Source organism: Kryptolebias marmoratus, linkage group LG4 (assembly GCF_001649575.2).
Source record: "Kryptolebias marmoratus isolate JLee-2015 linkage group LG4, ASM164957v2, whole genome shotgun sequence".
Classification (NCBI taxonomy): Eukaryota; Metazoa; Chordata; class Actinopteri; order Cyprinodontiformes; family Rivulidae; genus Kryptolebias; species Kryptolebias marmoratus.
Window position 1 is genome coordinate 19,157,337 of NC_051433.1, and position 25,970 is coordinate 19,183,306.

General features: G+C 40.8%; 2 protein-coding genes across 3 annotated transcripts in view; one reads left to right on the forward strand and one right to left on the reverse strand.

Moving 5' to 3' along the window:
- On the forward strand, positions 1-25,174 carry loxl2a (lysyl oxidase-like 2a). Its single transcript, XM_017422896.3, has 14 exons — positions 1-158; positions 2,410-2,712; positions 5,431-5,606; positions 13,906-14,114; positions 15,752-15,968; positions 16,925-17,108; positions 18,707-18,858; positions 18,948-19,115; positions 21,143-21,308; positions 21,521-21,761; positions 21,950-22,065; positions 22,173-22,309; positions 22,559-22,670; positions 24,116-25,174. Exons 2-14 carry the CDS (start codon positions 2,436-2,438, stop codon positions 24,184-24,186), a joined length of 2,226 nt encoding a protein of 741 aa, XP_017278385.1. The 5' UTR covers positions 1-158; positions 2,410-2,435; the 3' UTR covers positions 24,187-25,174.
- The window catches only part of r3hcc1 (R3H domain and coiled-coil containing 1), a 6,074-nt gene continuing 3,096 nt past the window's right edge, over positions 22,993-25,970 (reverse strand). The window contains exons 6-9 of one of the 2 annotated variants that reach the window (XR_005233061.1): positions 25,705-25,775; positions 25,558-25,613; positions 25,307-25,435; positions 22,993-23,988 (exon numbers count right to left, since the gene is read on the reverse strand). Coding sequence is in view for 1 of the 2 variants with exons in the window: in XM_017422897.3 (XP_017278386.1) it covers positions 25,326-25,435; positions 25,518-25,613; positions 25,705-25,775 (277 nt within the window). In the remaining variant the exon portion in view is untranslated. Of the gene's footprint in view, positions 23,989-25,306; positions 25,436-25,517; positions 25,614-25,704; positions 25,776-25,970 lie in introns of both variants that reach the window. The other variant, XM_017422897.3, reaches the window with a different exon arrangement.

Below are 25,970 nucleotides of genomic sequence, written 5' to 3' on the forward strand. Positions count from 1 at the left end.
GGCCAGCTGTGAGGGGAGCCCCGAATAAAACAAAGCGCACCCAGGAAAGTATTTAAGGGACAAAGAACCGCTGCTTCCCAACCCATCCTCTCTGTCACAGGTTGGAGAGCTCACAGTCGTCTTGGAAAGTGTTGGACGGCTTCTTCTCCTCGGTCACAGTAAGAGTTTTCTCCTTTTAGGACTCCTTTGGCTCAAACTTGTGTCGCACGTGCAATAATGTGTGATATTGATATTTTAACTAGCTAGCTAGCTATTATTTGTAAAACTAAGATATTCCTAATTATTACCCTCTCTTTATGACATAAACATTACTATGCTGGATTTGTGCTCCTTAATATAACGTCTTATTTTAATTTAAACAACAAAAACCCACAAGAGTAAATCAATACATGGGCTAATAATGCAGAGCTATATTAGCATAATTTGTTAGCTGAAAAGTTCAATAATTTTATCTGTTGTTCGTGACAGTTTCCAGGCTGGACTTGTGCTTTTACACTTGTTAATATAACAATGCAAACCTCATTAAAGTTTACTCATTAAGCAGTGAATACTCTGTTTCCTGTGCAGTTCAGCCATGTTTTTTACTGTACAACCACTTCCAGTAATAAGCTCTATATCCTTTCTGCTCCTGTCACAGGTTTAAACTGAGGACATGTTTTGTAGGAAGAATCTTTTGTTTGTTTTGGATGTGTGCAGAATTAAAGTGTGTTAAAAAAAATAAAAACAACTTGTTGAATGAACCTAAGAAATGTGTGGAAGAAATTCACATTCATCTGGTTTCCTCTCACAATGAAGCCATCGTCTTAAGTGACTTGATATTATGTTTTACAGCCTATCTAATGTTTTTTTCTACAGCTGAGTCGTATTTGTTTCAATTTAAGCTGGTTAGGCAAGTTTTCCTCTGTAAATGTTTTAATGGAGTATAGTTAGATTTGTTTAATTCACTCAGCATAAATGGAAACACATCAGTGAAGCTAAAATGAACTTTAGGTTATGACGCAGTACTTTGGCTGTTTTTACTCATTGAATGGATGGAAACAAGACTGACTTTATTAAACCTGGTAAAAGATATGCTATTTCACCCAAGAGTTAATTTAAAATTAGCTCAGCCAACACAGTTAGAAACGGAAACCAACATTAGGAATCAAACTGAGTAAAACCTATTAGATTAGATTTGGCTTCATGTGACTTTAAAACGACATCACTGCTTAATTTGAACAGAAATTAGTGTTTTTCTTGAATTTATTTCATAAATGTTTTAAGTGTTAGGTTTGCATACAATCAAAATTTATAAATTATTTAGTAAACTTCAGCTCAGGATACTTCTGTTATGCAAAGATATTTCTGTTTAAGTCAGTCACACACACCTTGGTTGTTTTTTTCTTTTTAATGGTTGCATGTATTTACTTACTCTCCTACTTACTTAACTACTTTCTTCTGTCCAAATGGCTCACTGAATATTTCCAAGCATCCAAGTATCTGCAGAGTGTAGCCTGTTTGAGGAGCTGAAGCACATGTTTCAGCTCCTCAGTGACGCCTTACAGGGTTCACCAACTTATTCACCTTTAACTCGAGGAGGGGGGGTGTTTGTCCAAGCGTCTGCAGTTTGTTGGGTTTTCAGCATGATGTCAGCTCATTCCACATTGACGCTGAGGTGGCCTCCCTGGCATCCCTTTGCTCCCTGGCATCCTTTTACCCCCACAAGGCTTTTGATCTGTGTTCATGCATTCATAGTTTGTTGTGAAATATTAAGATGGCAATCAACTCTCTCTCTGATGTGAGGTTCAGAGAGTTCAGTTCAGCTTGAAGACATAGATAAGCAGACGAAGACAGTAGCATCAGACAGGTCTTCCTTCTACTTGAAGCTCAGTATTTTCAGTAAATAACTGAGATATATGTTCGATTAAAAGGAAAGTGTTTGAGGTTATGTTTGACAAACTTAAACCTAAAGTTCAGATCTCTTGTTCTGTGGAAAGATTATGAACAATTAATATCATACCTGCTGTAGATAGCTCTTTGAATCAGCTCAGTTTGGAAATATAGAGTTTAATTTTGACCCTAAAAAATCAGAACTATTGCTTTGATACATTTATGATGTGTAAAGACATTTGTTCAAAGTTGTTTCTTATTTTTCTGTGCATTTTTGATTGATTCAGTTCTCCTCAGCTGTAGTGGATTCTGTGTCTGTGGTTGCACAGTAGCCCAGAAGCTCTTGGAAGCCTGATAATGATGACTGAACTGAAGTTTTATAATGATTCCTCTTATTTCCAGGAAATTAAAGTACAACACACCACAAGTAGCTGTCCATAGTTTAAACCTTGGGATCAGAAAAAAAACCTTGTGAAGGGCAGTTTACTGTAAAAATATATTCTTTAATGTTTTTTTTTTGTTTTTTTTGTCTCCTTGTAGATCATCATCTCTTCTTGTTCCGCATCATGTCGGGCCCACTTGCCATCGCTTGTCTCCTGTCGACCTTGTTGTGCATGTGGGGGCTGTGCAGTGCCCAGTCTGGCCACCCTGTAATCCAGCTGCGCCTGGCGGGGGAGAAGAGGAAACAAAATGAGGGCCGGGTGGAGGTTTTCTACAATGGAGAGTGGGGAACAGTGTGCGATGATGACTTCTCCATCTACGCAGCCCGGGTGGTGTGCAGAGAGCTGGGCTACATGGATGCTGTGTCCTGGTTGCCCTCCGCCAAGTATGGAAGAGGAGAAGGTAAGAATGTTGAAACCTTAAGTTGAACTCAAACAAACGCTTCAGATTTATTTATTTTTTTGGAAGAACTGAGGTCAGCGTTACAAAGATGTTTACGTGGGTGATCTGTCAGCCATCCATTGGCATGCGTTTAAAGTAAGCACATCTTTGTATGCAGCTCCATATGTCCCATGGTCATTTCTGAATGAGGCACAGGCTTACCCTGTTTGACTCCTAATCCCCCCCGAGTCCCTGGTTTCCTCATTAGACGTTAAACGTGAGCTGGAACACGTCAGTCAGTTCGGAGTAGGGAACGACTGGAAACAAGATATGAAAAGCAGACACATGCAAACATAATCTCACCTCCTTTTCCCTTCCCCCCCAACCCCTTTTCCTGTAATGTATAGTTTACTCCTTCACCATAGAAACAGCATAGATGATTTTTCCCAACTCTGTGAATGTTATAGCTGCTGGTTGCTGGTGGTGATCGTAGGCTGGTAGTTGTAAATTCAGAAAGCCTCCTCCTGGGTTGGTCGCATGCCTCTCATTTAGTTTCCTAGAGCTCTGCAGTTATTGGGGAAATTTTGCAATTTATAATTATGATTCCATGCATTTAATGAATATTGCACCCTGCCTAGATAGATAGATAGATAGATAGATAGATAGATAGATAGATAGATAGATAGATAGATAGATAGATAGATAGATAGATAGATAGATAGATAGATAGATAGATAGATAGATAGATAGATAGATAGATAGATAGATAGATAGATAGATAGATAGATAGATAGATAGAAAAAAGAATGAATTAGTGAATTAATTAATAATCCTAGCTGGTGCCTATCTCCTATCTCCAGCAGTAACTGTGTGAGAGGTGGGGGACACCCTGGTCAGGTCCCAAGTCCATCACAGACTTGTAGCTACAGTCTTGCTAGTTTAAGCTTTTAGCTACTGTTTTGCTCATTTTAGCTTTTAGCTACAGCGTTGTGTGGCAAAGAGGTGAAGAAAAAAAAACCAAGCGGGATCTAGTGGATGGAGAAAAGTGTCAGGAGTGATCTGTGACAAAAGAAGCAAACGTAATGTGTTAAATGTGAAGATAATTTGAGGAACGAGAGCTGAACTGCAAGATCAACTGTGTGCAGAAAATGGCAAATTAGTAATGAAATGTAACATTGCCTACTACAGGTTTTGACCATTAGTTTACCAGTTTAAAGTTAGTCCTCCTTCATCCACAAAGAGCAGCTTCTGTTAGATGTTCAGAGGAGGTAGTTTGATGAGGCTGAATGAGTGGGTAGAAGCCTCTGTTGGGTTTTTGTTTTTTGCTGATGGAAACACCATCATAAAAGTAATAATCAAGATTTTTCTTTTCCTGTCTTGACTTGTCCACCGGCGACAGACACCTACAATTGTTTTTAACTCAACATGGAAACATAAAAAATATAACAGCATCCTTTTGGAGTGTCTTTCCAGAGGGAAGGTTAATGAACATCAGTTCGTACCTTTTATTATTTGCAACTTAAACTGTTATTTTAATCACACCCTTTGGGAGCACTATCTTCTGTCTAATTGTTTCTAATTTTTTTTGGCTGACTTTTTTAACAGTGCCAATAAAAGCTTGTTGTTAAAACTGATGCCTCCATGAAGACCGTGCTCCTTCCTCCTTTCACTGGCTCGTTAATCCACCACAAAAACTCCAAATTCTAGTTTTAACACAGCATTTATCACAAAGTTATGTGTTTCTTTGACAAAAAAAGTGCACTGAGATTCAGCTGTTTCTCACCCTGCTGTATTTTTGTTTAGCTTTTGAACAAAAAAAGCTCTCATTGTAAGGTTCTTCCAGAAGTAGTAAAGAGGAGGCTACGTGACCATATAAAATGCAATGACTTTGCTGGTATGAACACAATGTTCCTCTGCAGCATGTCAGAATGATGAGCAGCATGTCGGAGGTTCCCATGGCTACAGTCACTGTTATGTGGTTTTTCCTCGCTGTTGATTCAGAGCAGCCAGCTGAACAACAGATGATCTATCTCAGCCGTGATGACATTTATTAGCCTTGTTCTGACTGAAGGTTATGTCACAGATCAAAAGTATTTCCATGTGAGTACGTTTTCGGCATCGGTGACTAGTAGAACTAATAAATAAAATACTTGCCAACAGGCTGGGACACACAGCTTAAGCTGTCAAATGCAATGTTTAAACAGTTTGCAGATTTGTATTTTTCAAATGTAGTAGGAGCTTTTTAGGAAGGTAAACTGAATTTCCAGGGTTTTTTGCCTCACTGTTGCTCTGTGGAAAGAGTCTTGCTGTCAAAAGAAGAGAAAATCAGATTAATTATGTACTTGTTTCGCAAAGTATGATAAATAAATCATCAAAATGACAATAAAGGCATTGTTCATGTTACCATTTTTGCTTGACAAACTCACTAAAACCCAAAGATTTACCGGGTACCTCATAAATAAATGTTATAATAGTACTGGAAAGCTCTACTCAGTAAATGATTAAACAGTTTTGGATAGGATTTCTGTTTTCCTACTTATTAGTTAATAAACCTAAAACTTTGGCTTTACAGTGTGCAACTTTATCTGTTCTTATTTTTAAACACTATTATAGCCACAACAAATAGTCAGGTTTGTTGGTTTTATCCATTTTAAACCAGTCTGAACAAAGGCGAAAGTTATGTGAGAACCCACACTGCGCATCCATATGTTTGTATCGTTTCTTCTTCTCTTGTTTCAGGTCGAATCTGGCTCGACAACGTGCATTGCACCGGTGGGGAGAAGAGCCTGGCTCACTGCGAGTCCAACGGCTTTGGGGTGTCCGACTGCAAACACTCGGAAGACGTCGGGGTCGTGTGCTCCCAGAAGCGCATCGCAGGCTTCAAGTTCATCCAAAACCAAGCCAACAGCGTGGAGGTAGGATCACGTGGACGAGCACACCCACAGTGAAACCTGCAACGTACAAAGTGTTCACACAGTCGCATACACGCATCCACACGTGGTTCGTGTAGACACAGGTAGTCTGTACAGATGTGCTCTTCCTTGGGAAAGGAACAGAGGATGGGCTTCAGATGAAAGAAAAGATTTATCTCTGTGAAATTACCCCACAGCTCAAACTGATAGGTTTTCTTCAAATCCTTCCAGGTCTGTGTCCAGGTATTGGACTGAACTACTGAAGTGCTTTAAATGTCTGTTAAAAATGTTAAAGCTGCAGGAAATACTTACTGAACAAAAAGCAGCTAAACCATCACAAATGCCCAATTTATTTTTGTATAATATGTACAGTTTATAGCTACCATTTTAATAAACTCTACAGTATTTGAGTGTCACTGTCCACACCAGACCCCCTGCTCCGCAGCCGGGGAGATTGTGGAAATGACTCATAATGTAGGAATACCATCCTGTCTGGCTGCAGAGAACGCCTCTGTACCGGATGGAAAGTCCGGCTGGTGGGCTTGTGAACGTGACAGCGAGAAAAGGGAGGGCAGGAGAGGACATCGAGGCATTCCTTCTGCTTATTAAAACAAGGTGCTGCAGAGGTTTTCCCATTACCAATTAATGAGGGAGGTGAAGGAGGATGAGTTTGGCTGCTTAGAAGGGAGCCAGTGTTCTCACTGCATTCATACCAGAGCTGCATGTTTGTTTATATGTGATGTGGGGGAGAGTGGAATTGGCTGAGTCACACCAGAACAGCATTTTTTTTTACTGGATTCAGTTAGGATGCCTGAGCAGAACATTTACTGAAAAAATGTGTTTACTTTTCCACTGCAAAGTTCAGCACTGGGAATGGAGGCGATGAGGAAAGGTGAACGTGTACCGCTGAACGCTCTTCATTTATTCCTGATTTTTATAGCTTGTATATTTAAGTAACACTTTCATGTCCCGTGTTTGTTCTTGTTTAGGGTTTCTGGTGTGTTCAGTCTCCCGCCCTGTAAATATTTCCTTGGTCCGACCAAAGCCTTTCAAGTCACAGAGCAGAGGAAAGGGAAAAAGGTGTAGCTACACCTCTTTGACTTTGCTTAAACTGACAGCAGCAATGGGCAACATTGTTCCTGCAACCTGTTTAAGTCACAGCATGAAGTGACATTTTGTACCCAGTCTGGACCGTTAACAGTCCCACCTGTGTGCATTAGAGTGGGACAATATCAAAAGAATTAAATATTTTTTATTCTCCTCCCATTTGGGAATGTTGTTAAATCATTAAAACTCATCCATTTAGTTTAAACCATCACTACACTAGCCTCTAACCACGTTTTACTTTTTGGAGTACTAATCTTAAAGTCTTTTACAGGCTTTAAGGTTCCTAATAACCATAAATTTAATTTTGCCAATCACAATCATTTTCTTGTAGGAAAAAAAAGGTTCATTGAGATAGTTCAGATGTTTTTAAGTGGGGATCAACAACAAATATGGTACCTGCTGTAGATAGGTCCTTAAACAACCTCAGTTTGAAAATATAGTTTTATTCTGATGAGCTAATGGCTAGTCCAAGCAGAACCAAGATCAAAGTTGATTGCTGTCATCTTAAAACAACTCCAGCCTCAAAAATGTCATAGCAGTTCATGCAAAACCTTCTTATAAACTTTTATACTACTGTTAATTTTGCATTACACAATTATTCCAGCAGAAGTGTTATGATATACGTGATGGAAGTGTCCCAGGATGCACCAGAAGTGCTACAGCTAGCTGCTGCTGCTATTTGACCTTGCAAATAACTAAAGATTTCTGCATAAATAACTGGTGGCTGAATCAAGGTTTATAAAACAGCGCTCACATGAACCTCCCTTAAAATGTTTGAAACCGGAGTTGTTTGGTCGAGGCTCTGCTCGGACTAGCCATTAGCCCGTTAATTTAGTCAGAATTCAGATATAGTTCTCCAAGCTGATGTTGTTCAAAGAGCTATCTACGACAGGTAAGATGTTTGTTGTTCATACAGAGCCCCACTCCCAAAGATCTGAATTATCCTTAACTGAACCTTAAAAATGGAAATGTAAAAAATGGTGATTACAAGAATGAGAAAAGCGCTGACGAAGCAATAATTACAAGCTGCATCAAACAATGATATTTAGAACCAAAACATGTTCCAACAAGTTCACCTGCAACCATCACTTTAAGTCTGCTTCTGATCTGTCTGCTGGAAACAAATGCTCACAGCTTTGTCAGTCGCTTCTGAAATAACAACACAAGATAATTAATTTCTGTAACAGAGTCATTGTTATAAATAAAGTTAGTTACTTTAATATGCCACATCAGATGCTCTCCAGTAATCCTACAACATCCACTGGTATCTGTCTCATTGTACGCTGTAATTTGTTCTAATTTTGTTAGCTTAACTCAGCAGAGGGTCATTGCTATGACTGTTCATTTGTTTCTGACAGAGGGACCAATATTTGGCTCATCTGACAGATGTGGTGGTCACATTCATTAAACGGGGCTTATTTGTTAGCAGAATTGCGCACTACAGTGACAGAAAACGTAATTAATTCTCATTTAGCTGAGACGATGCCTCCAGCTCGTGACTGTGATGATGTTTATGTGAGCACAGCACAGTACGGAGTGGGGCGTGCTATTTCGGGATAATAAGAGGTTTAGGGTAAGTTTGATGGGAGTCATTCTGGGACAATGTGTTTGTGTTTTCCAGACTGTTTGCACCACAGTTTAGTTGTGCGATCGGTAATACTGCTGTTCTGGGCCAAAAAGAAAAAGAAAAATACAACAGGAAAACATGAACAATCGCCCACATAGGCTAAAATGAGTTTTGTTATTGTTGTTGTGTATGTCTATTTCTAGATAAAGAAATCAAAAATTGCTGCTCGTGTTCGTAAACATAAAGATCAGTTTTGGAAAAGACAGAAAACAAAGAAAAAATGAGCCACAAAAACAGCTGCAGTTTTCCTCCAGACCATTAAGCATGTTTACTCCATCAGGAGTTACGTCAGGAATCACACCAGTTGTGATAACAAAATGCAGCTGCTGCATGTTTTATTTATTAAACCAGGGCTGTTTAAGGGAGTCTGCATACATTGATTCTCAGGATCTTTTGTTCCTCACGGTCTCCGCAAACAACAAGAGGGAACCTGAGCCCGGAGTCAGCCCTGCCCTGAGAACCGTGTATGCACGAGGCTCAGGAGGATAAGAGTGTTTGAGGGGAGAAAAGGATGATTTATGTGTGGAGACTGAGGCCAGCTCCTCCTGTTCAGGCAGAGATTCAGACTGCTGCACCACATGTTCAGCAGCTGGATCCTCCCGAGGCCTTATTCCGTGTGAGTCACAGTAACAGAGCTGAAGGGGGGGGGTTTAAACTTGAATTTTATGCTTTGTTAGACTCACGTTGTGCTCACTTAATAAACGGTGAACTATGATTTGCGAATTACATGTTTGACTCCAGGCTATGGCACGGATTTTGCATAACTAGAGATATAGAAATGGAAGTGTTAAGGAAAACTATGATGTGACGGAGCTGTAAAGAAGTAATAATTAGGACTTGATTAGATTTATTTTAGAAATGTCAGAATAAAAGTGGTCAGTTTTAGTGTTAAACTTCTGCTTTGTGTTCGCTGAGCATTAGGATAATCTCTCCAGCCTGCTTGTAGCTTCACATTAAACAGATGTTGTATCCAGTTGTGCTGAAGTTAGGTAATCTCTGTCTGAAATTAGTCTTTTTCTTTTCGCTGCCACAACGGGAACAGCAGACTCTGATAGATATTCCAGATGCAAGGCTCGTCAGTCATCAGTCAGGTTTGTTTGTCGAAGTGGGGTCTGGTGGGGCAGGAAGTGAAAGTCCTTTCTCTGGTTTTTCATCTAAACAGAGGCATGATTAGCACTCGTTCCTGATACGTTTTGTGAAATGGGGGCGGGCAGAAGGTGAGTGGGTGGGCTCTTTTTTCTCCCCCACACGTGTTGGTGAACGTGCATCAGGCAGGAGGGCTGCATAAAGTGGAAGAAATGCAGAGAAGTGGAAGCGTTAGTCAGACACTGGCTAGACCACAGCCTCATGTTCACACAGCTATGTTCTGAGGGAGAGACCCCCGTCTGCCTCGCATTTGGAAAGAGTTCAGTCATTACCAGAGCACATTTCAGGGAGAAGCACAAGTCTGAGTTCCCCTCAGTCACCAACAGGAATATTATGTTCAGGAAGTGAAACCCAGCAGATTTGAGGCATCTGTACAGTCTCAGAGTCAGGGAGCTACAGTAAGATGAGGTAACCTTTTAGAAGAGCTGGCCTCAGTTTGACCTGATGTAACGCTTAATGGATGCTAATGTGAGGCTCAAACAAGAAGAATGAGACCTAAACAGTTAGCTCTGCTTAGTACAAAGACTAAACTGTTCAAATATAACAACTTTTCTTACTCATTTAAAATAATTCACTGCCAGAGACTGGCTGCAGCTGTGGTATCTTCATCTGTTTGAGAGCAGCTGTCACCCAATTTTAACTTTTCATCTCAACCTAAACTGCTTTAAAAAGCTCCTAAACTCAAGGGATGAGCTACTGTGTTGACACAAAACAGACAACTAAGGAAAAAAGCATTTAAAATCAGATGTTTCGGTTCTTTCGGTCACCAAAAACAACATTAGCTGACACAGTGTAACACATAAAATATAACAAGAGGATTTGCAAAGAGCTTCTAGCTGAAAACCTGACTGCAGTAGATGGTCGTCTGAAGGATGGAGCCTCTCTCAGGTCTTTGCTGGATATTTTTTTCCCGTTTTCTTAAAGACTGACCTTTTAGATACTGTTCATCTGCTGTAGATAGTTTATTTTTCAAACCTGACACTTCCTTTGTCCTCCACTTGCCCACATTCCTCCCATTTTTAAAAAAATAAAACACTGCGTAGTATTTTGTGATAAGCAGGCACAAGGACTAGTGAAAAAGCAAAAAAAGTCCAAAATTTTAAAAAGTAACAAAAGTTTTTGAGAAAGAATGAAGAACTATAGATCAAGACCACTTTAAGAAAATAAAATGTAAAATTGGATAGTTTAAAACTTTATCACAGTACTGTTTCGGAGGTTTTTCACAACCGTGGTGTGAAACGGTTCATCGTGTCTCTTCAATCTTTTCTCTGCAGCCGAGCAGAGTTAAAAATTGACCGGTTTCTGCGGCTGGGTTGCAGCCATACTGTATAATGATGAGTCTATGTTTGGTGGTCAGGGGTTTGGGAGGCTGGTGGGCGCCTGGACCGATCCCAGCTGTGCAGCTCTGTCCACTTCTCCTCTGTCTCACACATTCAGACGGTTTCCTCACCCTGAGCCAAACGCAACACAGCTTAGACCCATCTCAGTGCCCCGTTTATACGAACCCCACACCTGTCTGCTGTGCTGGTTTTAACCCCCCTATCATTTTCATTGCCTTTCATTTTTTTTAGTTTTTGTCACCTTTTTTAAAGAAATTATTTTTGTGCTTGTACTCTAATCTCTACATCTCTCATTTAGCTTTTATATTGGAACTCCCCTCGCAGAAAAAAAAGAAGAAAAAAAAAGCCATGAAATTGAGAACACCGGCTCTGTGATCGTGAGCACGTCTCCCTACCTCCTCACCCCGCCAGGCACAGACGGAAAACACTCTGTCATGCTCAGCTTGCAAGAATCTCCTCATGAAAGAGTAGTTTTTGCTCGCCCCGACCGCTGCGGTCGGTGGGCGGGCTTGGGTCACTCCTAAAGCCCCGGAGACTCCTCCTGCGCTGCGGTCTTGAATGCTGAGAGACCCCGAAGCCTTGAACATTCCTCGAGGCTGACGGCATCTCAGGAAACCACTCAGTGGGCAAACGATTAATATTCTGGGAGACATGCCTGACTTTTCTGTTTTGGGGAGGGTTTTTTGGGGGGGAAACTGTCTGTTACAAAAGTACCAAGATCAGCATTCATATTTCCCAAAGCATCTCAGAGTTTGGGCTGTTTTTGGCACCTGTGGTACAACTTCACACCCAGTCAGGGGCAAACAGCATTTGGCTCACAGGGGGAAAAGAACAATGGCAGAGTTATTAGCTGTTTTCCAGAGGTCAGAGGTAACCATCCCTTCTTGATTTAAGGGTGGTCAGAGCACAAGATGCTGATTGTGAGGTCTGTTTATCCACATTGTGAGCAGATGGCTTAACCTCACCTTTAAATGGACAAGGATAACCCATGGAAACTTTACAAAATCAGGGTTTTTTTCCTTGAACTACCTTTAAAATCTAATTCAAAAGTCTTTAAACACATTCCTTCCACTTTTCCTCAAAGTCATGTTTCTCTTTTTGTGCCACAGATTCCTGAGCTGGGATTTAGGAGTGGAAATTGATGCCTTTATTTGTAACTTCTTAGAGATGAAATATCACCTTCAGACATATTTTATGTGGAAGACATATTTTAGCAGGATTTAGCGTAGGGATGTTTCGCTCACAAACATCCGACAAGCCCATTAATTTCAGCTCTGCGGTTATAACAAGCTGCTGAAGTCACTCTGCAGCAAGTTTAAACAGAACTTTACTCACATTTGTCAAAATAAAACGCTTTGCTTTCGAAAACATGTGCAAACTGTGGGTCTTACAAGATTGTACAAAAGCAGGATTTCGTCTTTCTTTCTTCCTGAAAAGGTTTTGCGTTTCCCATGTAAAGATCCCAGCTGTGTCGGATTTATAATAAATCAGGTGGAAGATCTCAATGTAACAGAGGATGTAAATGAAACTGACTGCGTCCTCTAAACAACGTTTTGTTCCCATTTTGAGAGATGGCGAATTGTTGGTGATTATTTTCACTTTACTGGTTACATAACTCTGTTTATTCAGCAAACAGCGTTTCTGGAACATTTCTTCAGAGTTGGATTCCACAGAAATGAATGTAAAGTAAGGCTGCACGTCTTGCCCCACAGCTATGAATCAGAGGGAGAGGGATTTTAGTGAAAAAATGCCTGAAGTGGAAGGTCAGACGGTCGATTTATCAATAACCCATTTATGAAAATTAACCAAAGATGTGGCCTTTAGGAGAAGTCATTGTCACCAAAATGATTTTTAATACATCCACACACAACAATACAAGAGTCTGGTGATTAAAGTGTCTTTTTGACATTTTATGACCTCTTTCTCATAACAACTTGACATTAACCAATAAAACCTATTAACAAACTTAATCATCAGGCCTAATTATTAGATCTAAAACTTTTTCAGCTCTGTTTAAATTGTATAACAGACCGTCATGTTGATTTTGACAGTGGTTGTCATGAGACTTCAATAATTTTGTCATGGACCACAATAGGAACGTGTTGTAAAATTACCATTTAGTGTCACTCAGTTTTATTTAAATCATGCATGGCGTGTGAGAACAATGTTACAGGTTAAAACAGTGCAACCATTACCTTGTCCTGTACGTAGCCTTCCAGCTACAAGCTAATGTGCAGAAAAGCTTACACACGTAAATTAAACCCATAAAATTAAACCAAATAAAGACAGGAGAAAAACCAGAACCTGCCCAGTTTTAGCTGCAGAAACGAGTATTTGCCAGCGTTTCTTATTATTTAGAAGCTGTTGGTAAATTAGTCCAACTCTTTGGTTCTCTAAACAAAACTGAAGATCGTCTAAATGATGTTTTTACCTCACTGGTCTGTAATCTCCATTAACCGCACCTCCTCTGTCATTTACTGCAGGCTCATTACGTCTGGAACGAGGCCATTACCACATTTAAAAGTTAATTTTATTAAAGTAGGATCTGTACATGAGTTTAAGCAAAAGCAAGTCAACAGATGCAGCGTGCTCACTTCTTCATTTATTACACGCCTACAGCAAAAATATGCAATTTCAATGAAAAAATCTACAGACAATTATGAACTTTTTCACACTTACACTAGCAATAATTAAAAAAAAATTACTACTTTGATATGTAACATAACTTGTTAAGTTTATTGTACACCCAACAACTAGTGTCAGTCGTCTTGTTTGAGGTTTTTTGGGAACTATCGGTTGTGTCACGCTGTATTTATGACAAGTAATGTTAAGACTTGTTAAACTCATATTCATCATGTGCTAACTGGCTAAACCGCACTAACATCGACCATAAATAAAGACATTTTCATCATAGATGACGTTAATGAGAAAAATACAGAGGTTCTAAAGTTCCTATTATGTAGTTAAATCAGAGAAAAGGGACAATTGAAAAGAAAGAAGCATAAAATTTATTCTGCCTGAATTTCAGTCTGCCTGCCTGCATGTTCGTCTGATGAAGCAACACTTCTGCTTTCACCGCCAGGGTCTGACGGTGCAGGTGGAGGATGTGAGGATCCGAGCCACATACTCCCACAGGAAGAGGATTCCCATCACTGAGGGCGTCGTGGAGGTGAAAGATGGAGGCAAGTGGAGGCAGATCTGTAACGAGGACTGGACAGAAATGAACAGCAGGGTCATCTGCGGCATGTACGGCTTCCCCGATGAGAAAAACTTCAATGCCCGACCCTACAAGTGAGTAATCGCTGGCAGCAAGCTTTAAACGCTGCTGATAATTATATAAAAAAGATCTTTAAACAGGTTAGACTTTACTGTTATTCATTCTTCTCTAAAGTATCTTATAGAGGATACAGTGAAGAATACAGGATAAAATGAATTCTTTAAACATTATACTTTAAAAAAAGTATAATTTGAGGAATACCACACAGACGTTTATGGTACAAATGCTCTTTGTGTGAGAAATATTACGCTTCCTCGCTCTTTAGTTGTTGTTTTTTTTGTTTTAGCCAGTTTAGGAATGCGTATCCCAGACCAAACAGATGTTAGGAAACATTACACAACTAAGTTTGTTTACTCTGTCTTCACTCGTCCCTTCATGTATTTTCCACTCTGAGATTTAGCAGGCCTGGCCCTGCAGATTGTGGACAAGAGCCCAAAAGTGCTGCCTGAGGAAGTTTCAGCCGGGCCAGGACGGGAAAAAGACCGAGTCTGAAACAGTGGCTGCTCTGGAGTTTGACCTGTTTGTGTCTCACTCGGCTGACACGGGAACTGGAGTCAAATGCACACGAGCCAACAATTATACGACCAGATCTCACACGTAGCTCCAGTTCAGAACCTCTCAGCACAAAAACACTTAAATCATGACCTGAGAGAGAGAGATCAAAACAGATTTGGTTCCAAGTGTCGTCAATCAAAGGAATGAGCGTGTATCTCGTCCAACTTTTCCAGAGTGCACCTGGAAATTCACATGGGTAGTTTTGGCCTTCAGCGGGAATAATTATAATATGAGAAGTCAAAAGTCTGAGGCGTTGACCCGGCCTCCAGACGACTCAGATATCCGGGATTTGTGGAAAGCAAATCTCATCCATAGAGACCCCACCCCAGAATTCAACGGTCTGAAAGGATTTACAACCAGAAACCCCAGAACACGTCCTTACACCGACTCCTCAAAACTGTTTCAGTGGCAAAAAAGGAGAAAAATCAATGGTAGATAAAGAGTCATCATATCATGGCTTATTGGTGTATATAGATTATAAATTGATGTATTTTATCTAACTGCTTGTAACCTTTTTCAGTACTTTAAATCAGAGTTTTTCAATCAGATCTTCTGCTGTGGGGGTTCAGTGTGATATTGGTGAAAGATAACATTTAATTTGTATTTTATATAAAGAAATTTGAAACTTTTTTAGCACAAATAATGAGCCTCAATCTGCTGTAAAGCTTGGCAGTTTTTTTAATTTCTCACAGACTGATTTTGTGCTCAAAGGAACTGCACGTTGACAGCACTTCTACAGCCTTTAAGGCTTTAATTGGAGTTTTTACCGTTTTTAGCTCACAAACTGCTTCTTCTGAGACTCAGAGCCTTCTGCTGTCGGCTTTTTCACTGACCCTTAGCTGACGGCTTTCATTCAAGTATGAAGTGAGGCCTGAGTTCAGGGATTCTCATAATAATACTTCCATTGTTCTCCGCAGCAACAGATGGTCATGCATGGTTGAATTTCACTCAGCAGGAAAGTTTCCCAAAACCTACAAAACAGAGCTTTAATATTTTGGTAGCATATTAAGAAGAATGCTTGAAATATTTCACATTTATTTAAAAGTAGTGTTCCCACAGTGCAGCTCCTCCAATCATTTTGTTTGTGTCTCCTCAGATTGTTGGCCAAGCGGCGGAAGAAGAACTACTGGGGCTTCTCTGTGAACTGCACAGGCAACGAGGCCGACCTCTCAGACTGCAAACTGGGCCGACAGATAGAGCTGAAGGGCAACAACACGTGCAGGAAGGGTATGCCCGCCGTGGTCAGCTGTGTACCCGGACGGGCCTTTGCTCCGAGCGTCAGCGCCGGTTTCAGGAAGGCCTACAGGGTGGAGGTTGGTCCGATTATTAGTATTATTAATAACTTTATCAGTGCACCTCTCAGCAAGAAAGCCCTGGACTCAAAACAGAGATTTAAACCTTTTCGTGTTAAACTTATAGATTTGACAAGCAAGGTAATAAAACCCCTACAGTTTGCCTGAAAGAGCTGATATTTTTCCTACTTATAGCAAAAAGGGAATCCTGCCTAAACCAAACTAATAAAAACAATAAGCTCTAATATGAATACATGGTTAGAGAACGATCAGTGTATGAGCAATGCATGAAAGTTTGGTCAAATATTCCTCTTATATGGAAGAACAACAGCTGGTTATGTGTTTTTGATACTTTTTGGTAGTTGAGTTGTTGAGTATTTCCTGTTGCTGCTGCAGTAGGTCACTGTCTTTGTGTTATTGTTGTTTCCTTCAGTTCCTCACACCTGTGCCTCATCATCTCACCTGATTGTCATCAGTAGCCACCTGCTCCAGGCCTCATGCTCATGGTTTCTTTTCTCTCTCTGTCAGATTTAATTGTTGTGAACTCTCTGTTTGCTCTTAGTTTTGCCCCCCTGTCATGTATACTCTGTTGCTACCTGGATTTCTTTTTCTGTTGTTAAATAGTTTTAAATATTTCTCCTACCTTTACCACTCTGCCTGCCAGCATTCTGGGTTTTCTCCACATCACAACAAAAACATAAATTTCAGATTAGAATATGTCACAATTGGCTTATATTGGGATTTTGAGTGAAACTTGACACAATTCATATAAGTTTGAATTATTTTTTTTTTTAATGATTAAAAAAGTCGATTTTTTTACATACAGAATAGTTTGATTTTTGTCTGTTGAAGAAATCAAGGCTTATACACACATTGTCATTTCTTATTTATTTATTTATTTTTTATGCATCAAATATTTAAACTCTTGTGTTCTCAGATCTGATAACCATCTTCCATCCCTTTTTGTGTTTCTGCAGCAACCGCTGGTGCGCCTCCGAGGTGGAGCGATGATCGGCGAGGGCCGGGTGGAGGTGCTGAGGAACGGCGAGTGGGGAACGGTTTGTGACGACAACTGGAACATCAGAGCGGCCACCGTGGTGTGTCGAGAGCTGGGCTTCGGCAGCGCCAAGGAGGCCCTGACTGGCGGCCGAATGGGCCAAGGTACCGACAGGCTTCTAACACGGGACTTCATGCTGGGGGCTGAATGTAGAGCTGCAAATATAAGCAAATATAAGCAGTCTGTTGCTAAATTTAAGAATTGATAGATATTTAATTTGTAGATATTGTAGATATATTTTTTTTGTTTTTACTGTGTATATTTTGGATTTCTTAAATGCGTTTAAAGAATATAAGAAAGCACCAATGGAAAAACAATTGCTTCCAGATTATTTTTAAGATTCCCAGTTTGAATTTCTAAAAATAAATTGATAAAACAGTCCTTTTCATACATATTATACTCATACAAAAGAGAGTCAACATAGAAACCATGTCATCTTTGTTTATTTTTTGTTGTTAAAGCCTCAAGTTTTGCATTTTAGCGCTTTTTAAAAAGCTGGTTTTTGAAAGCTCACTGTTTGAGTGACTGATACGTGGTCACTATGCTCATCTGTAGGACTGTTGGGGTTACTGTGGGTGGGGGTAGATCAGGTGAAGGAGTGGCTCTCTTTGGTTCAGTGCAGTGTCTGAGTCTGCTGTTCTTTCAAGCAAACTGACTTCTTGAAAGGCTTCAAACTTTAGAGACTTTAATGACGTCTCACTTGTGCAGCTGTGAAAATGAAAGGTGCTGTCTGCAGTAGAGTCCTGCACGCCCACCTTATCTTTGGCGTCCGTAACACCACCTGTTTCAGTCTCTCCGGTCAGTCTAGACCTGAAGTCAGCACATAAAGGCCTCAGAGAACATATGGAGTAGAACATTAATGTTTGCACATTGGACCAAACCCTGATTCTCTGTAATGCAATACACCACAGTTTTATAAAAGTCATATGGCTGTTGGAAAAGTTGTCTTTTTTTTTTCTCCCCCCCCCCCCTCTCCTCCCTATTCTCTGAGCAAAACAGAGAAGCGTACAAAATGTTCCCAGAAAAGAAAACAGCCTTTATGGGGTCCAGGAGAGGAATTCGTTGTTGGAGTGGAGAAGGTTGTTTGAGGGCTTTCTTCATGAGCGAACCACCAGATCTAAAAATGGCACCACACGCAGACTGGGGATAGCTTATTGTTTGTTTCCAGAAGCCAGTGAACTGGACCGACCAAGAATGTCAGTAAAACTCTGTCACAAACACGCAGTCCCCACGCCTCTGTAGGCCATCGTATATTACCTACGGCCTATATCAGCCATATCTTTATGAACATCTGCTTGATATTGAATTGGTTCTCCTTTACAAACTACGGCCAAAAGAACATCTGGAGGGGAACTTGCACAAAAACTATTGTGGAAACTCTGAAATACTGAGATTTTTGTTTTTTTTTATGAGCCTTGAGAGAGTTATTTTTTGCTTGTCAGAGCTGAGACTGTTTGTTTCCTTCACTGTGTAACTATAGGACCCTTCACTGGCTTCTGCAAGGTGGTGTGGTTCTAACAGAACAGAGATCAGTGCTTTTTCTGTTTCTAATGTGCAAACATGTGTCCTCCTGTGTGTACCTTGTAAAGATCAGGTTTTGTTCCTCCAGTATTAATGGAGAGATGCAGTTGTAAGCTGTTTCAGTTTAGTCATGAGTTCAGCAGAATCACTGTTTTGTTGTGTCGTTCGTGTGCACCTGCAGGGATTGGGTCTGTCCACATGAATGAGGTGGAATGCTCTGGGTTTGAGAAGTCTCTGACTGAGTGCCACTTCAACCGCAACTCGCTGGGCTGCAGCCACGAGGAAGACGCTGCCGTCAGGTGCAACGTTCCTAAAATGGGCTTCAACACTCGAGTGAGTTACTCAAACTGCCATAAAAAAAAAATTAACGAATGCATTTAAAACACTGGCTGTAACATTTATGTGCTCACCTCTGTCCTCAGCTTCGGTTGAGCGGCGGCCGTAACCCTTATGAGGGCCGTGTGGAGGTCCTGGCAGAGAGAAACGGCTCTCTGGTGTGGGGCGCAGTGTGCAGCGACAGCTGGGGAACCATGGAGGCCATGGTGGTGTGCAAACAGCTGGGACTGGGCTTCGCCAGCCACGCTTTCCAGGTAACATCTTTCAACACATTTTTTTTCAAACTCGCATACATAAATTAGTTTTTAGGTCGTAGAATGAGAGAGAAAATGATGTGCATTAAAAACCTCCATGTGGTATCATCTGAGTTACTGGAGCTCACAGGTACTGAGTTTATTCTTTGAAACATCCACTTAAAGAGTGGACACACGACACAAACTTCAGACTAAAGATGAACAACTAACGTTTTTTATTTTCAACTTTATCAGCAGGTCACAGAGATCAAAAGTTTCAGTAGTTAATGTGGCTTGATAGGAAACCTTTAAAACCATGTTAATTAAATGCAGGTGTCAGTCTAATATAAAACAGGAAAATTATATCTATCTATTAATTTTCTTTACCCGCTTTTTCCTTTCTGGGTCGCAGGCAGCTGGTGTGTTTCCAGTGGTCACTGTGAGAGAGGTGGGGTAAACCTGGACATGTCACAAGTCTAAGAAAATGTACATTTTGCTTCTCATATTAGTTCATATGTAATCAACACTTGTATTTGAGGTAATTAGAATAAATCAAAATCAGCATAGAGTTGTTTTATTTGCAAACGCGCTTTGCGTCAGCATTCCTCTTATTGCTGGGAACTGATTGACTGAAGTGGCGTGTATTGTGTGTTATCTGAATTTAAACACCGGTGTCATGTGAAACCCAGTTTTATAGACTGGAGACGATCAGGAGCTGATGTGAAAGTTACAGCTGCACAGGAAGAGGATGAGATTACATCAGCCTCACAGCATTTCCCAGTTTAAACCCTGTGGGAAAGTGTGTGGACGTGGCAGTGGATGCCTCTCTTCACATGCTTGAGCTCCATTCGTCCCAGGGGGCAAAAATAAAGATGTCTTTTGCTTAATAACATTAAAACCCGACTAAGCAGAAACATCCAGTTAGAGGTGACTCTCCCATCAAATGCAGCCTCTCAGCAGGACTGCTGAGAAAACAATAAGCTCGTATTTGACGGATAGTGGACCCTCCACCGTGTTCTGAGGTGAAACCACCTTCCTGCCTCCCATATATGATGCTATTCTAAGGGGCTTGGAGGTTATGGTTTGGGATTATGTACGTCTGGAAAGTATGAGAGTGAGTCATCAGGAGGGGTGTCAGCGACTGCAGGGGGTTTATGAGTGGAACCTGAACTGGATCCGATGAAGGCTATTTAAGTGAAGAGTGTCACGTCAACATTTCTGGACACGCTGTCCTAAAAACACATCTCCTTGCCTCCAAGTTCTGTGAGTTGTCATTACATAAGGGCTTTTGTGTTTGGCGTACAGTGATCTGGTTTCTGTTATCGTAGAGCTGGACCTCCTTCGTCCCTCTGGAGACTCTTTCCTGATTTGCTCATAAATATTTCTCCAGGCAAACCCCACCACAGATGGAACAAATGACAGCAAGCTTAAACTGTACTTCAGCATGTCTGTCCTTCTACTCAGACCACCATCAACCCCCCTCAACACACACACACACACACACACACACACACACACACACACACCACCATGCAGTTCACCTTCATTTACATGCATCCTCCACTTCCTCGGAGGACGATGGAAAGTCTGAGTTTTCCCTCACATAAGATTTCCCTTTGGTCTGCAAAACTGTGCAGCGAGGCTGAGTCAGGACTGGGAGAATAACTGAGCACCATTTGCTCTGCGTGTGTGTGTGATAAAATGGTGATAAAGATCTTTTTCAAAAGTTTGAGGCACCTGATCTTTCTCTGTTCGTTAGCAGCTAATGAGGGTTTTACTTCAACGCATCCTTCTTTGATTTGGCCAAGAAATAGATTATTCTAATCTGATTATATTAATTAAATTAGGCACAAAGAGGGGAATCCTTCCTGATGCTGTTACAGCTGAAAAGCCAGGCTGTCAGTTGAGAGAAAATGACAACAGGGGGCTGTTGTCATTTTAATGCCAAACTCAGAAAAGCAACTTTTCACCAGAGTGGGATCGTGTTTTGCACCTGACTCTTTAGTGGTCAGCCGTATAACATGTTTTCTCTCGTTTTCATTCATTAGGAGACGTGGTACTGGCAAGGAAGTTCATCGTCCGATGCTGTGGTGATGAGTGGAGTGAGATGTTCAGGGACTGAGCTGACTCTGGATCAGTGTCTGCATCATGGGAAACATGTCGTCTGTCCTAAAGGAGGCGGACGCTTCGCTGCTGGAGTTTCTTGTACTCAGAGTAAGAAAATTCAGAAAAAACTCTGAACTGAACTCCTATTTAGTCAAATGTTTTTTTTACCATTTTTAAAGCATAATGCAATAAAATAAACAATACTTCTTGGCAATAAGAAGTATTTTCTCAGAGAAGCACTCTGTAAAGTGCATTGAAAGCCTTTCTGACACATGAGTGTTTTTTAGCCACATGGTCACCTGCTGCTCTCTCGCTCACAGCGGCCCCGGACCTGGTGCTGAGCGCTCAGGTCGTGGAGCAGACCACGTACCTGGAGGACAGGCCCATGTACGCTCTGCAGTGTGCCCAGGAGGAGCGCTGCCTGTCCAGCACCGCCGACAAAGCAGACCCTCACTCCTACCGCCGCCTCCTCCGCTTCTCCTCCCAGATCCACAACAACGGCCTGTCAGACTTCAGACCGCGGGCGTCCCCCCAGTCATGGGTCTGGCACGAATGTCACAGGTGGGGCGTGTCGGTTCATCTATCGCTCTTCGTTTAATCACCAGATATCACATGTGAAATTCAGCTTTCCTCTGGAGATCTTGCTGTGAATGCTCAGATTTGACTCATGGAATAGCTACTAGACGTGTTTATTTAATGAATAAGGTGTTTGCTTGACGTTTAAACACTCCTTTCTCTGTATAATCCAGACATTACCACAGTATGGAAGTTTTCACCTACTATGACTTGCTGAGTCTGAACGGGACAAAAGTAGCAGAGGGACACAAAGCCAGTTTCTGTCTGGAGGACACCTACTGTGATGAGGGTAAGAACCAACCCCAGCCTTTCTGTTTCAGTATATTACAGTGGCTTTAATTCTTCTTTAAGTGGAAATACCATCTGAGCATCTTCATACATCTGTTCTGAATGCAGGTATTCAGAAGAGGTACGAATGTGCAAACTTTGGCTCTCAGGGCATCACAGTCGGCTGCTGGGACACCTACAGACACGACATAGACTGTCAGTGGATAGACATCACAGACCTAAAGCCCGGTGACTACATCTTCCAGGTACAACATCTGTCCCGTTAGTTCAATTCCTTTAGTGGAAAAAGTCCTGATTTCCAGCCACCTCTGTCTTATAGACCAAACAGTTATCAGCTGTCTGCGTCTGAGCAGGAATGACTCTGAACTTACTGATACACAAGCTGACTCCCTTTGTAGCTAAATGAATGTGGACTGTTTTATATCACCTGCAGTTATTAATTGTTAAGCCATGGTGGCTACCTGTAACATTACCAATGTGTTTTCCTCTTCCAGGTTGTGATAAACCCAAACTACGAAGTGGCAGAGTCTGATTACACCAACAACATAATGAAGTGTCGCTCAAGATACGACGGCCATCGGATATGGACGTACAACTGTCATATAGGTGAGAACGTGACCCTGGAGAAGTCAGAATTCCTCCTGCAACAGGAATAAAATGACAAACTTGGGTATAGCTGCACTGTATTCACTTTAAAGACAGCTTAGAGTCGAGGTTTTAAATTCTGTAAACGCATAGGATCTGCTGCCAAACAAAGTATTCTTACTACAAAGTCTGTGTAAAAGTACTTCCTGGATTCAGTGTGGGTCCAAATGAGGTGATCTTTGGATGGGATGAGCACAAACTCAAATGTTAAACTCCAAGACCGGCTCTGATTAAAATGTCTTATTTTATATAGTTCAGGACAACTACCTTTTTGTTTCAGCTCTCTGAAAAAGGCAGTTTTGCTCAAATGTTGGAGTTTCTTGACTTAAATGTTAATTTAGTTGTTACACAATCTTATGTAGTAAAAAGTAAACACTATACAATATTTAAACCATTTGTATTTACACACAAAGATACAGAAAACAGTTTTTATATTCAGTTTTACTGAAGTTTTTCTTTACAATACTAGACTTTTTTTTTTTACCCCAAATCAATATACAGCGTCCATACTCTCATAAAACAGTGCAGCATTTAATACTTTTTAAAATAATCGATAGATGCAGTTTACATAGTGTACATTAATACAGCTGAATACAATAATCTCATGTTCACTACATTAGTGTTCAGAGCATATAAACATTTCCTAATAAATACAAAAAAAACTTCCAACTTCTTTCTGAATATCATTGTTTAGACATTTTAAAAAATGTGAGCATTATAATAAATCAGTGACAAGATGACACAGTAACAAGTATAAACAGCTTCACATTTCAAGTTTCCACAGCCTGAACTTCCTGTAATGTGAACTGTCCACAGCAATTCCTTGAAGGAAAAATAATAAAACAAAATAAAAAAATTTACGTCTTTTCAGAACATTAGAAACACCAGCATGTGGACTAGATCAACCAAATCCTGAGAATACCCTGCAGAAAAACTTAACATTGTTGAAAAATAACAAGTTAATACTGTAGATTTATGCACGACGTCTCCATCGCCTGGCAACGAGGAAACAACTAAAAAGAATTTAAATAGAATGCCAAACACTTCAGCTCAACAGACATGCAATAAAATAACAAAAGAGCTTCCCTGTTTCCGAACAACTGGAGCCATCTTGTTTGTTTCTTGAATCCGGGGCCATATCTCCTTATAGCGTATAGTTCAGCTCAAACGTGTAAATGATGGAGAAGAGTGAAATCTGTCCGTCTGTCTTCATGCCAACACATTTACCTAAAGCAGCACTGCAGCGTCCACCCAGTGAGGCTCCTCAGAGGGACGTGATCTGTCACACACACAGACTACATTTAATTACCTGTCAGCAAAGAGCCATCTGACTGTTGTCTTTAAGTTGTAATATTTACTGAATACTTCTAATCTCATCTTCATGGTTTTTTCTATAAACCTCACAGGCGGCACATTAAGTTCAGACGTACAGGAGACATTTCCCGGACTGCTGACCAACCAGCTTTCACACAGGTAGAAGCCCCCGAACATCTGAACAGATGGGAGGACATCAGGGAAGCGAATACTCATATTTGACAACCACTAGAGGGAGCTGTGGCACTGTTGCTGCATTATTGTTGAGTTCAGTAAACCACGGCTCAATAGGATGAACTGCTTGCTGAGTAAATGTATTTCCCAAATTTAATTCCATTTGTACCTTTCATTGTTTCCTGCCTTTGTTGTCTAATAGACCTGGTGCTCAGAAATGCAATAAGGACTGTAGCCAAATAAGATATTCAGCTCATTCAACAAGTGCCTTTTAAACGCAGCTGTTTGGAGAGTGACTTGGACCAAAAATAAGACATGAATCGATGTGTAGACTTTGGTGGATGAAAATAGTCTTCAGTGAAATTTGGTGCTAGAACTGGTCAGAATTTTGCACTGATTGTTTCTCTTAAAACAGCTGAATATCAGATTTGCAACCATAATATTCAGTATTTCAGGGGTTCTTAATGCCTTTTACATTTTAAACCACATGCAGAGTTTGAAAACAAATTCAAGACTATATATGGTTTATATATATATTCACTTCTACAATATAAGGAACTGAAAATAAGTTTTCTCTACATGTGGTTGAGCTGAATGCAACAGCAGCTTGGATCTGGTTCCTGCAGTGAGATTCTGACCGTCTGTGAAGACTTTTCAGTCCCAATTAAACAGATAAATGTCATTTTTGAGTGTGTTCCCCAAGTTTATTTTAAATGTTCTATTTATTGTTTTCACCTTTGATCTGTCCATCCCGTCTTCTCTTTTCTCGTTGTCTGAGTTGTGTTAAATTATTACCATCAGGGACTATGATAGCATTGTGGGAGTACTGTAACAGCTACACGTGTGTGAAAAGGCCTCTCCATGGGTTTGTAAATTAGTCTGAATGTAGCAGTTTCAATTTTGATTGCTTTCTTGTTGGATGCTGAGGTGAGTGTGGAAAAGCCTTACATTTTTCAATAAAATATGGTCAAAGCAGATTGTTTGTCTTCAGTACTTCATTATGTTTGGTGTTTTGATCCAAATTGAACAGGAAACTATCAGCAGCTCCAAGTTGTTGACAGTTGGAACCTAAAAGGCTTCAAACTGGTGGTTTTCACTCATTTGCTCACCTGCAGTGTTCACCAAACGTCAGTATCGCTGCAGTCTGCCTCGGCCCCGTATGCCTAAAGCTCTGGTCACCATCCGCTTGGCAACAGCACAGTCGGTCCTGGGACGCTCCTTCACTGGCTGGATAAATTCTTTTAGGAAGACAAATAAATCATGTAAGAAAATAAAGTATAGCGAGATTTTCAACCATTTCCAGGGCTCTCGCCCTCCTACCTGCTCGTCTGATGGCCTTGCCTTTGGCTTTTTTACTTGCCTCAGAGAGTGCTCGAGTCTTCAGCAGCGGGTGGCAGATCGAGAGAGCATGGAGTGCTATAAATAACCAAACAAACATCTATTTTAGTTCCTGCCAGCTTCTAACCTCCAGCACAACTCCAGGTTTACTTTCCTGCGAAGCTCTCACCTGCTGCCTCGGTGGAGAAAACCCCCAGTGCGTGTGTGTCATCCACCCACTTGATCTTCATTCCTCCGTCACTGAGACATGAAAGATGGGGTCACTTTACTTGGTTTCAGTGATTTAAGAACATGGATCTACTTTTGAATAACTAACAAAATACCTCAACCACACATCTAAGCTCTTTGCTTTTAACAGAAGACTATCAGCAGCAGATATTTATCAATTTTCTTTTCTTCAGAAAGAGAGGATCCAAAAAGGATCAACCAGCATTT

Bases quoted from the DNA above. Each gene is read 5' to 3' on its own strand.
- loxl2a (XM_017422896.3), top strand. From the start codon at position 2,436: ATGTCGGGCCCACTTGCCATCGCTTGTCTCCTGTCGACCTTGTTGTGC. The intron at 18,859-18,947 runs GTGAGTTACTCA...CTCTGTCCTCAG, and splicing joins AAATGGGCTTCAACACTCGA to CTTCGGTTGAGCGGCGGCCG. The intron at 19,116-21,142 runs GTAACATCTTTC...TTCATTCATTAG, and splicing joins TCGCCAGCCACGCTTTCCAG to GAGACGTGGTACTGGCAAGG.